The sequence below is a fragment of the Hemiscyllium ocellatum genome, chromosome 29 (assembly GCF_020745735.1).
Source record: "Hemiscyllium ocellatum isolate sHemOce1 chromosome 29, sHemOce1.pat.X.cur, whole genome shotgun sequence".
Taxonomy (NCBI): domain Eukaryota; kingdom Metazoa; phylum Chordata; class Chondrichthyes; order Orectolobiformes; family Hemiscylliidae; genus Hemiscyllium; species Hemiscyllium ocellatum.
Window position 1 is genome coordinate 30,652,607 of NC_083429.1, and position 13,665 is coordinate 30,666,271.

The window sequence follows — 13,665 nt, forward strand, 5'->3', positions numbered from 1 at the left end:
AGAGATAATCATACAAATTTGCTGTGATGACCTTGCAGCCATATTAAATTCTTGCACACCAGAATTGATGATTTACAGTGATTTTCTTGCCTTTAAAGTATTCCAGTCGAGCCAAGACTATCGTGAAGAACTTTTTGGGTCAGCGATCAGACAATGAACTCAGTAGCGCAGATCTTGTTGCTATGGGTTATTTCCTTTGTACCCGTAGCCCGAATGAGATCAAGAACATTAGCATGACAGCCTACAGGTAAAACTCAACACTCATTTTTCATGCTTTTGGCTTTTTCAACTTCATGAATGAGACTAAGATTTGAAATAGAGCATGTTGCCCACAAAACTACATGTAATGCCTACTTCCAACACAACATGGTGTCATAGAACATACTTAAAAACAAAAAGCAGTGATTGAAGGTTCTTGTGAAAAGTGTGGAATCCAGTATTCAATCACTCCATGAAATTTGATGGTTTTCAGATTGCTGAACGTAATGTGTAGAGTGAATCTCTCTCATCTGTAGAAGCCAGGGAAGAGGAGGGACTAGTAATTTGGAGTTCCACTTGTTCAAAATAGAAATGGAATAAGTTTAATGGCAGAAAAATCTATTAGGACTTTTATTTTAGCAATTTTCTTTTGCTTTTCTCCCATCCTCTCAGCTAACGCTCAATAGTGTCCAGTTGCACTTCCCATTCCAATAATTCACCTAGGCAGCTACAATACATTGTGAGGTTAGGCAGTGAAAATTAGCAACTAATCAAGCAAAAACAGAAATCTCTGCAGAAACTCAGCAAGTCTTACAGCATCAATGGAGAGAAAGCTTGTGAAAGACCTCACCGTTGAGCACATTGAAAATGTCCACACACAAACACTTTCAGAATAGGCTATTGAGTGGGAATTAAGTGTTATTTCTCACTTAGCCACTACAAGAGGATGTGGTTCATTGAAAATATGTTCAGCTTCATTCTAGCTAAGACTAAATACCTGAACATTGAGTGAGAAGTGAAGTTGGCACCTATGGATCTGTAAGTTGTATTTGCATAATGGACCGTCCATTGCATTAAATAGTTAGCAATGAGTTAAATGAGTGGAGAATGCTGATAGTAATTCAAGCCAATTCAACTTTATTTGTTTGCATTTATTGATCTCGCTTACACACCAACGTAAATTGCATGTCAGTTTTTAAAAATTTTTGCAGACTTAACTGGATTAGGTTTTTATTTCACTTCGTGACTCTGAATTTGAATTAAATCATCTGTATTGTTAAGCAATGCCAAGCCAAGGCAATGTCAAATGCTCACAGATTGCTCTGTTTTATATTCTGAAGCAATGCTGCCCAGGAGATTGGGGAAACAATGTGTCCTAATATTGAGACTATAACTGCTTTGAAGAATAAAGCAGTGGAAACATTTCCCAGTGTGGATACCTGGACTGGCGCGGAGTTACAAGAGATAGGGGTCGTAGCAGGTATGAAATGCGTTGATATTTTAAAATGAAATGGGCCATTTGATCCAATTACTTCCTTCCATTATTTACACCAAAACAACAAACAATTCTTATTACAATTTTCACATTGGTTGAATATCAGGAGGTCCTTCATCATTTCCGCCACCGCCAAACAGACCACACCACCAAGGATATATTTCCCTCCCCTCCCCTATCAGCATTCCGGAAAGACCACTCCCTCCGCGACTCCCTCATCAGGTCCACACCCCCCACCAACCCAACCTCCACTCCCAGCATCTTCCCCTGCAACCGCAAGAAATGCAAAACTTGCGCCCACACCTCCCTCCTCACTTCCCTCCAAGGCCTCAAGGGATCCATCCATTTCCATCACAAGTTCACCTGCACCTCCACACACATCATTTACTGCATCCGCAACACCTGATGTGGCCTCCTATACATTGGGGAGACAGGCCGCCTACTTGCAGAATGCTTCAGAGAACACCTCTAGGACACCTGCACCAACCAACCCAACCGCCCTGTGGCTGAACACTTTAATTCCCCCTCCCACTCCGCCAAGGACATGCAGGTCCTTGGCCTCCATCGCCAGACCACGGCAATATGACGCCTGAAGGAAGAGCACCTCATCTTCCACCTAGGAACCCTCCAACCACAAGGGATGAATGCAGATTTCTCCAGCTTCCTCATTTCCCCTCCCCCCACCTTATTTCAGTCCCAACCCTCGGACTCAGCACCGCCTTCTTGACCTGCAATCTTCTTCCCGACCTCTCCGCCCCCACCCCCTCTCCGGCCTATCACCCTCACCTTAATCTCCTTCCACCTATCACATTTCCAACACCCCTCCCTCAAGTCCCTCCTCCCTACCTTTTATCTTAGCCTGCTTGGCACACCTTCCTCATTCCTGAAGAAGGGCTTATGCCCGAAAAGTTGATTCTCCTGCTCCTTGGATGCTGCCTGACCTGCTGCGCTTTTCCAGCAACACATTTTTCAACTGTGTCTATATTGCCCGCTACCTCTGACAGTGCATTCCTTATCTTCTGTTCTTTAGCTTTGAAGTATTGGAAACTAGAGAAAAAAAAATCCTTAAATTCATGCAAGAAGAGGAGAATTTTCTTTTTGTACAGTCCATCCGGGCTGATTGGAAAGAAACTTAAACAAGCAGAAATGATTCTGTTTCCCACAACAATTTTATTTGAGAATGGTTTGTGGAGAGAAAGCTTTCCTCTCATTTTGATCAAACAATAGCCATCATGTATCCAGTGGAAGTCAAAGAAAATTGCTGCCTTTGCAGCAATCATTGGAAGTTTTGGAACTTTTAACTTTTAACAGCTTGTTCAATTGTGAATAGAATAACCTTACACCTTTTTCTTACAGCTGGTCTAAGTGCAGAAGAAGTGTCCAAACTGATGACATCCGCAGTTTCATTCTTGAAACCTGGAGCAGTCTCCAAGATCCCCCCGAAAATCTTTTCGGCAAGTGCTAAAAGAACTCAGCAATGAGTTGCGTTTGAAAGCTGGATTATTGGAAAGAGTCAAATGAGAAAAATGTGCCACAGATCTTGTTCTTACACAGTTGGGCAACATTACTAATTTTAATGCACTCTGAAACCTCTTGGAGTCTATTTTGACTTCGCTGTGAAACAGATTGCACAGCTAGCCATTCTGGCATTTCTCCCCATGTCATTTTCAATTTGGCAGGTGAGCTGTGGAGCAGCAAACTGATATCCCAGTGCAACTCTCAAAACTGAGGCATTGAGATCAAATCCATATGATTGTCAAGTTGTAGGGTCAATAGTCACACTTGCAGAACATGGAGCTTCAGCATGTTTCATTGGTCGTGGATGGTCAGACCCTGCACAGTGCAAATGCCAACCAGCTCTGTGCTGAAGCAGCAAATGGAGTCCTATATAACTCATAGAATGGAATAATTGAAAACAAAGAAGGGAACCCAAGGAAGGGTGGGGTCTTTCGTGAACCCAATGAAAAATGGCCACTCATGATGCTTCACTTCCAAACTGAAATGTCACCCTGTTATTTTATTTATAAATAGATAGTACCAAGTGTAATTTCTATAACACCATTGCATCTTCCATTGTACAATGTTTAGTGTCTCCCATGACATAGTAAAAAAAGACTCAATTCCTATGCTTTGAGAAACAATTGAGGTTTTCTAGAACAATACAAAAGAATAAAAATCGTAGTGAAGTCCATGTTAAGGTGCCTTAATGGACAATCAATCCATTCTTATTTTCATTGAACCTCAGAAGGAATAAGGGAAAGAATAACAAAACCTGCTCCATCACATCCACAATAACTTAATTCCTTTTGGCATCAAGTCTACTTAAGCTTCTCCTGAATTGACAGTGACTGAAAATTTCCTAATAATATGTAAAATATACTTACGAATTTATTGGCACTTAAACTTTGCATTTTTTATTCCTTTTTTGGAATGTTTTTTGAAAACAAGACATTCCCATGTTTTATTTTGATTCCATCATCAGGAGGAGTATATAAATGCATTCCATATGTAAACTGTTCTTAATTAGCTAACAAAAATCTCTTTCCTATTACATTCTCCCATGTCTGCATGGGTTTCCTCCGGGTGCTCCAGTTTCCTCTCACAATCCGAAGATGTGCAGGTCAGGTGAATTGGCCATGCTAAATTACTCATAGTGTTAGGTGCATTAGTCAAGGGTAAATGTAGGGTAGGGGAATGGGGCTGGGTGGGTTACTCTACGGAGGGTCGATGTGGACTTGTTGAGCAGAAGGGTCTGTTTCCATACTGTAGTTGTCTAATCTAATCTAATCTAATCTAATCTAATAAATTAGGCCATGACTATGGAGCAACTAAGAAATCTGGGACCACGAAACTATGGGGCAGTTACTGATGCACAGAAAGCAGCCTTGTCAAAGGAAAAGCTTCAAGCCTTGCAAGAAAATGCAGGATTTGAGCGAGCCATCGATAACACTGGTAAGTGAGACCTTCATAAACTAACCCCATAAAAATAATTATGAGATGCTATTGTGTTGAATGATGAGAGCTGACGTTTTATCGGAACAGAAGAAATAGAAACAGTGGCGGGCCATTTAACCCCTCACATCTGTTTTGCCTCCTGACAATACACGCCTATCCTGGTATGAGGTGAGTTAAACCAAATGTTGTAAATATTTAACAACCATTTTGACTTTAGCTTCAACAACTGCAGACTTTATTTTCCACATGTATATGTTGGGAGAGTGACTTGATTAAAAGTCCACCACGATATCTCTTTGAAACACAATCAACATCGTAACTTATTATTTTAATTCACAGTCTATCTTTGTACTTATATTGTCTATGCTTATCAACACAGGTTCTGCAGATCTCACGATTCCTTTAATTTTTAATCATTTTACAGAAAATTAATAAAAATACATGTGGGATTAAGTTAGAAAATGAAATATCACAAGCATTTTTTTCTGTTTTGTATTGAAAGACTGGGTAGGCTAGACTTTTCCCACAGGAGCCTGGGAGGTTAAGAGGTGATCTTATAGAAGTTTATAAAATCATGAGGAGCATAAATAACTTTAATGGTAGATGTCTTTTCTCTAGGATAGAGGATTTCAAGACTAAGGGGCACATTTTTAAAAGACATTTAAAAAAGACCTGAGAAGCTTATTTTCACACAGAGGGTGGTTCGCGTGTGGAATGAAATTCCTGAGGAAGTGGTGGATGTGGACATTATTCCATCATTTAAAAGACATTTGGATAAGTACATGAGTAGGAAAGGTTGGAGTGATATGGACCATGAGCAGGCAGGTGGGACTAGTTTAATTTGGGATTATGTTTGGCATGGACTAGTTGGACTGAATGGTCTGTTTCTATACTGTATGACTATGACTATTGAAAACCCATTCATGATGATTTTGTAATAGAAAAAAACCTTGATATTCCACAATTATGAAGTTAATTCCTTAAAAATAGAGGGTGGTGCTGTATGAGGCCCTAAATAATGTAGGCAATGGCAAGTGAATTAGGATAATATAGTGAGAATAGAAAAACAGATTCTCAACTGAAAAATATATCCAATTTTATGCATTAGGTTTCAATGGTTGAGTGAAAATGTCATTAATAAGCAAAAAAAAGATAAATTTTCATTATTAATATTTTATCATTTTGTGACATAAATACAGCTTGCAAGTTTCTTAGGCAGTGGGGAGAAACCAGATGGTGATAATCCCCAACATATAAGTCTGAGGAGATACCTGGTAGCTGTAAATAGACAGTATCTTCTGTGGGTATCTACCTTTTTAAGCATGCTTCACTCCACCATGCTCCATGGGCAATGCCTGCATGCATCTTTTATCCCTGGAGGTTGGCATCAATCACCAATCGCATCACATCATCATGGTACACCTGCAACTCACTTATAAGAATGTTGCATTTTCAAACACACCGAAACATGCTACAGGATGCATGTCTATCTCATGAATCAAAACCGCATACACCTCGGGCCTCTTAGCTTGCTTTGCGTCTACTTAAGTGCTAATGGCAACTCTGCCTTGTCTTGCCTTGCCTTTTTACCTATACAGAAAGCCAGATAGCTTATGATATTTGCCAGTAATAATCAGTCAAGACTAGATGTATAGTTAAGTGTCATGATGCCTCTTTAATGTCACAGCTCCAACATGTCATGAGCACACTCCAACCAAACAGCCATGTCACAAAGAGCAAGGAGAGTAGTCTCCAATCAAGTCAAGGGAGAACTGCTGTCTGTCAGAGATTACTGGCACAGTCAGTCAATGGAACCATCCAATTCCAGGGGTTTGGACATTGTCAGTCAGCCGCTTGGGGCATTCAGGTTCAGCGATTCTGTTTCACTGCAGTGTAGGAATAGGCTACAGTCAGCCCAGGACATTCAGTTCAAACAGTCTGAGAATTTTGTTAAGTTAGAAAGGGAACTGTGCAGAGATCAGTTGGGGGTCTATCGTCAAGGCTCTCTCACCATGTTGAACAGGAGATGATACACAGACAGGGGGCCTGTTCGTTGGAAGTCAAGTAGGCATTATCACTACTGTGATGGGGAAGTCAATTGTGGGAATGGGAGACAGCTGTTAGAATTAGAAAAAGTAATAATTGTGAAGATGTGGGAGACAGAAGAACATGGGAGGGCAAGTGGCATTAAAGGAGATAGGAATTGATGGTCATCACCACCTGGGCTTCAAAGTGGGTGACAATGCATAACTAAGCAGTGTGACTGGGGCTCGGTAAAGTGGGGAGATGAAGAGTTAAATAAAAGAGCTGGATGGGAAAGTGTGGAAGATTGGAAGTGATGGAATCAATCGGGAGTCAGGTCAGAAAACCATACCAATATTTGGGGGACCAGCTAAATAGATAAACTGAGCTTAAAACTCACAGTATAGAGTGTTACTGTTATCATCTTTTATCCTCATCTAAGTTACAAGCGCATAGTCGAAATGAAAAATGCTGCCACCAAAACTAGAGGGGATAGAGTAAATGTTTTATTCCTCTGAGGGAGCAGGCTGTGCTTCTGAGTGATGTAAAGCCCTTCAAGGGGCGATTACATTAATCAGTCATTCATATAGTACAAGTTAAAAACTTGTGGTTACAGAATTCTTGATGTGAATCTAATGCACTGACCAATAATGTAAGAAAATGTGCTGGCCACAAGCAATCTTGACATGTCATTAAACATTACAAATTGATCCTAGTAGTGGCTGTGAAGCAGAATTAATGTCAGAGGAGCTGTAAAGTTTTACTTGTGTCTCAAGATTCACAAACACATTCCAAGATCTTAATACCTGTACAAATTCCAGGAGCTGCTCATTGGACTATAAAATATATATACCATTATCCTCTTGGTCATTCTGCCTTTCTTGGACAATGTGGGGTGTTGGAGGGGGGAGGTATGTCTCATGCTTCCTTCCTACCATGCTTCCAGTTTCCTAGCAGATCTATGCCAGCATATATCCGAATAAGGTCCACGATATAAAGGTCCACGTAGAAGCATCCCTTGCCTTTTTTATCAAAGCAATGATTAGAGGACACTGTTTAAATGCCATTTGTTCGTGCTGCATCTGCTGAATTACTGAGGAGCTGTTGGTTCTTTATATTGCCCACGTTGACTCATTGGAATTATCTCCAATGGATCCATGCACAGATGTTGTTGCTGTCCCTGTGGTTGCTGCACTAACAGTGGCTGCAGAAATTGATGAGGGACCAGAAACAACCTCCAATGTGTGGTGCAGCCTTCTACTGCAGAGTTTCCAAACAGGTCTGCCCTCAGGGTGCCGAGAAAGCACAGTAGACCGCAGTTACTAATGTTCCATAGAACACCATGCACATGTCAGGGGCAGTGTTGCTAAACTCTGTTCATATGTAGGGGTCAAAACACAATATCTTGATGCCCATTGTATTGGCAATGCACCAGCTTCTTCTACTGGTCAATGAGGTCCATAAAAGGTTTCCTCAAAGTTGTGTTCCCATGCGTGTCATGTCTGGGAGCTTGCTATGGTACCTTATAGACAATGGTTCTGCTTAATTTGTTCCCTGGACAACTGACGTCTGCAATGATGGTATACAATGGATGATGAGGATCTGTGGGAGCAGAAGGTAAATGTTTTGGTGTAACAGAACCTAGCATTTTAAAATGCACCTTAGTGTTTTGTTCTTTCTTTCCTTTTCCAGTTGATTGATACAAGCCAGGGCTATAAACTGACAGAAACCTTACAAACTTAATGTTCCTTCATTCAGCTAGACATTGAATATGACACTGGTGTCAGGAAACTCAGGAGGAGCTAGCAGAGGGCAAAATAACATAAATGTGTTACTGTGGGTGCTGTGCGCAGGTGAAGAAGGGAACAGTGTAAAATTACAACATAACTTTCTGGTACTGATTGGGAAGAAATTCACCATGAAACTCAACAGAATTGATACAAAGCTGATTTTTGGGTATTGGGGATTTTACCAAAAACTTAAAAGGTTAAAGGTGAAAATTTTCATCAAAATTTGAGTTATTTCTAAAGATTTCCTTTGGGGCCACGAGGTTATAGTTGTACACCATGGAGGGGAAAAGGGAATAACTGACAGCAAACTTTTTATTCCTACAATTAACTGCATATAGGTGGACACCAAATGATAAGCATTGGAGGCTGAGGGGTGATCTTATGGAGGAGTATTAAATCATGAGGAATATGGAGAGGATAAAGAGAAAAGGTCTTTCCCCGGAATGGGGGAGTCTAGCACGAGAAGGCATAGGTTTAGGGCGAGAAGGGAAAAATTTTAAAGGGACCTCAAGGGCAATGTTTTCACAAAGAGGGTGGTGTGTGTGTATGGAATGAGCTGCCAGAGGAAGTGGTGGAGGCTGGTACAATTACAACATTTGAAAGACATCTGGATGGGTATAAGAATAGGAATGGTGTAAAGGGATATGGGCCAAGTGCTGGCAACTGGGGGCTAGATTAGGTTAGGATATCTGGTCAGCATGGATGAGTTGGAACAAAGGGTCTGTTTCCTTTCTGCGTGTCTCCATGACTCTCTGACACTATTTGTTTCACACAGTTATTATGGCAAATTCTTATATTTCTTGTCATCATTTGAACTATTGAACCTGACCAATTATTTATCAATGCTGTCATATCACATGTGGTTTCTTGCTGGTGATTAGATTGTGTTGGTGCTGCCATGGTGATTAACCAATAGTCAATTTGTCTTCTGTGCATTTGTTCATTTGATACGGGATTATTACAGTTAGAAGTCAATAACATTGCTATGGGTCTGGATCCTCCTGTAGGCCAGGACAGGCAAGAATGGAGGATTCCCTTTCATAAATTACATTAGTGAACAAGATAGATTTTGAAAAATAATTGACAGTAGTTACATGCTCACCATTAATCCAGCTTTTGATTAAATTCACATTTTCTCAACTACCAAAATAGGATTTGAATTCATGTACCTAAAGCATTATCCTGAGGTTCTGCCTTATTACTCCAGTGGCATCAAAGGCCAAAGGGCATTTACTGCGCTATAATGTTTTACACCACTGCCTTTTCCAATCACTGATCTAGGTTGTAATATGCAATTTGCTTTTGTTTGCTTTCTTTCCTTCTGAACCATATCTTGTACATGTGCACAGTTTATGGAATTCTATAGAAAAATGTTCATGTTTAATAAGATTCAAATATAAAGGTTACTTACAAATACAGAACAACCTCGGTTATCCAAACATCAATTATTCAAATTTCGGATTATCCGAGCAAGATCTCAAGGTTCCGTGAAAACATTATCCATTACCTGAACAATCAGTTATATGAACAAAATACTCCTCACCTGTCTTGTTCGAATAATCAAAGTTGTTTCGTACTTGAGAGACTTCAAAAAGGCTGGAGAGTACCAGATGGCTATTTGCTCAGTGAATGCTTTGCTGGGGTCAGTTGGTTCAAGATTACCCTCCAATTGGTATGAAGTTACAAGCAACATTAAAATGAATGGACTGGAAACTTCAAATCTCCATGGAGATATTAAAACTTGTGGACAAAGTTATTTTTAACATTATATACACTATGAGTGAACACTGGGGAAGTACTTTAATCAGTGAGTACTGTAAACCTAGGTTTTTCATTCCCCTTAAGTATAATATTTGATTGCAGTGAAAGCCCATTAATGTACAGTCTTAGACCAGAATATATCCAACTCTACATCTATGAAGTTCCAATATTAGTCATGATTATACAACTTTCACTTGTATGTGTCAACATGGTATACAACAGAAAGAAGACATTTTAAAGGATGAAATCAGAGAGATTATTTGTGGAAGCACTTGGGTTTATAGCTTTCTATTTAATATTTCTGTGATACTGTTAATACTCAAAATCCACTGAAGATGCCTTGGCCTTTTTAAGTTCCTCTTCACTTTTCATTTTCTGTCCATTCTCGTTTTCCATTTCAGTCATTTTGTAGTGAAGACTGCAAAGTAATTGTATAAAATGCACAAACAAAAACTGTAATGATAATTCACATTTTTAATTATCGCTGTCTACTGCTGAGATTGTGAAATTTAATATATTTTTGTGACATAATCCTGTGGATCTACTTTTTTTTGATTCTTTAACTTTCTGTGCAGTGTTCTATTAAGTTGACAGTATCAGTGCAGTTACAGACCACTTTCGTTGTATAAATCTCATTATCCATCTCTAAATCTAGCAGTGAATGTGCTTCTGACAAGTGGTTACACCACAAATTCTCCAAATAGCAAACATAAATTAGTCTCTCTCATAGCAATGCATGTTGATGAGATTAAACTGTCCTTCATAATGATGCTGCTTTTATAAAACCATTTGCTTCCTCTTGTCTATTTTTCCATTAAAAGCCCAGTTCGTTGAATGGAAACAGACTGTGATGACGTCAGGACGTGTTAATGCAGTCAGTGACCCCATTTCCAGCAAAATAGCAATTGATTAATCTGGTTTATTCAGCAAATATTAAGTATTAAAATGTTATTACTTTGAGAATGTTTGACTTTTTATTCTATCTTATTGCTCCGATTCTGTTTTCTTATCAGGCGCGATCTTCTGGAACCCTGTGATGATACTGACCCTTCTGGTTCTCAGCTTGACAGCGACACTTCATTAAACAGCAGAATTGGGAAAATCACTGATGCCAAAAACGACACCAAGCAAAGCCAACAAAAAAAATCTACCCATTGAAATTCAAGTTAAAAATAATGCAGTTGAAAACCGCTGTAAATTCCTGCCCATTTGCATTACAGAGATAATTGACTAACCACATAAAATGCAATTGGTAAAAAGATAGAATTTCTCACTAACTTTCCTAAAACTGAAAATCTAAATACATTCTGTGAGTAACCTCTACTTCACATAAAATGCCAGTTAACTCAAATATTGCTACAATAGGTGATAGCCAGTTTGTCAAAGAAACGTGTTCATTGTAATTTATATCATTTAAGACATGAAGTGCAGGTTTTTTTAAATCCCCCTCTAGTAAACATTAACCAGACACTGTTACAGTGAAGCGAATGGAAAGAACATAAGATCACTGCTGATTTAACCTTTAGCCAGTGACAGAGATCATGTTATGAAGCAGCTAACTGGCTGTATAAATCGTACTTTATGTGATCGCTGACAGTTTCCTTTGTTGCCTTTTCCAGCAGATGTTACAACTGTGCTGGGTGTGTGAGGATGAGCTGGAGCTGAATGAGTGGGTGGGAGTAAGCTTTCTTTTAGGATATACATGGAGATATTAATGTCTAGTTTTCATGATGTCGGGATAATGAATTTAAGACAGCCTCGATGGTCTGCTGCCTTTCATTTCCTGTGTGTTATTTCTAAATCCATTTGAGAATATCCATGGGAAGATAGACATTCTTTGTTAACACAAGAGAATCATAAAGTCAACATTTTTAAAATTTTAGCTCAGCAGGCACATGAGATGGGACGGTGAACTGCTTTGGTATGCATTCTTTAGTAAGATGGTGGAATAAAACTGAAGTTTGTCCTCATAAATTTATTTTTTTGCAATACATTCTTTACAGTGGAGGTCTTTACCAAGACTACCTCTGAGCCAAATCATCAGATTGGCCTCACTGTGAGATCTGGTGAGGAGTCAGCATATGAGTAGAACTGACAAACTATCCTGTGTAGGCTAGAGTGTGTTGCTGCCACTAGTAGTTCATGTTGTCCATATTCATGTCTCTGATCTTTGGTTAGATGTTAATTCACTTTAAATCAACAGATTAACACATCTACAAAAATTGTGGACAAAATAAAGGCATAGAAATGAATTCATCCTTCCATTGTGCCATCTTTAAATTGCGGCAAAATAATGTTAATAGAAGAGAAAAACTGGTGAATTATTTAGTCTTTGTGATTTGGAGATGCTGGGGATGGACTGTTTGCACTACCACCTGATGAAGGAGCATCGCTCCGAAAGCTAGTGCTTCCAATTAAACCTGTTGGACTATAACCTGGTATTGTGTGATTTTTAATTTTACTGTCTTTGGTTTGTGCTACTAGGGAAAATAAACTTTATTGCCTGTATCTCTTGTGTCTGAAATGTTCTAAAAAAGACTTAGAATCTGTTGATTATCATTAAATCAATAAGAGCATCTTTCACTGAAATAATCAATTTTTTAAAAAAATAGATTCAGATTTATCATTTAGAATAATTTAGAATTGTTTCCCTCTTCTAGGTTTAGTTAAAAATTAACATGTTTCATAAATTAAGTCTTTCTTTGTAAAGGCTAAATAAAGAAATGTATTCACTTTCAATGGGCTGGTATCAACTGCTTTAAAGTACATCATGGATCTTTATCTCAGTTAACGCATAAATGATCAGGATAAAATGTTTATTCTGTGAAGAATGTGTTGCAGAGAAGTAAGCAAAATTGTGACATCTGTGCAGTTTTACATGGTCACAACTACAATTCAGTTTGAGGGGTAATTTATTCACCTCAAAAAGTGGAGTAATTGTCACTTCTTTTTCTTAGTTTAGTTTCCTTTGAGTAAACTAATTTTGAAATTCAGCAAAGTATTTGAGCAGAAAAGGAAATGGGCATTGACCTATGAAGGGGGTTAAGTCATCAAGTATTCTAGGGCATGAAGAGATAGCTGACATGTTCACTGACCAAGGACATGTTTCAATGCACTTTTTCCAAGTGAACCTGTAGTTTAAATCACAGTTGGTAAAAGCCAAGTCATTAAATTTGTGAATAGTTGACAGGTGTCTCGTTGCCAAAGTGAAAGGCTTTGTTCTACCAGTGTGTGTGTGTGTGTGTGTTTTACTACATGGAGAGGAATAAGTGAGTGTGAGAAATGGAATGTTTTGAGAGGATGGTCTAACATGTGGAGGATGACAGCGATACATGGATGTGAGAAGGTTGTAAAATGCATGTGAGTGTCAGCTGAAGTTGTTCAATTGGGATTATGAAGGGGTCCTTCATGAGACAGAAATGTGTGCAGCTACAGCGTGTGCTAGTCTGGGGAGTGCCCTGCAAGACAGTGTTGGGGAAGTCAGATTGAAGAAGTTTGCTCTTGAAGATGTCACACCAATAACCTTCCTGCCCTGGTAAAGTCACTTAATCTCTTTCAGCCCTGTATCCATAGTCATGGGACCATACTCCTGTTACTTGTGCTAGGGCTTAGCACCACGTCGGTTTGTTCTGGGAGGTTGGCCTCTTCTTGCTATTCCCCCTA

The 13,665-nt window shown here is 39.2% G+C and overlaps 1 protein-coding gene across 1 annotated transcript in view; it reads left to right on the forward strand.

Moving 5' to 3' along the window:
• Positions 1–12,436, forward strand: part of LOC132829486 (otoancorin-like) — a 108,877-nt gene extending 96,441 nt beyond the window's left edge. Inside the window, exons 21-25 of the mRNA XM_060846698.1 lie at positions 99–247; positions 1,320–1,459; positions 2,831–2,928; positions 4,285–4,426; positions 11,016–12,436. Of these exons, the coding sequence (XP_060702681.1) occupies positions 99–247; positions 1,320–1,459; positions 2,831–2,928; positions 4,285–4,426; positions 11,016–11,086 (600 nt within the window). The 3' untranslated portion in view covers positions 11,087–12,436. The remainder of the gene's footprint in view (positions 1–98; positions 248–1,319; positions 1,460–2,830; positions 2,929–4,284; positions 4,427–11,015) is intronic.
• Positions 12,437–13,665: the final 1,229 nt, after the last annotated feature.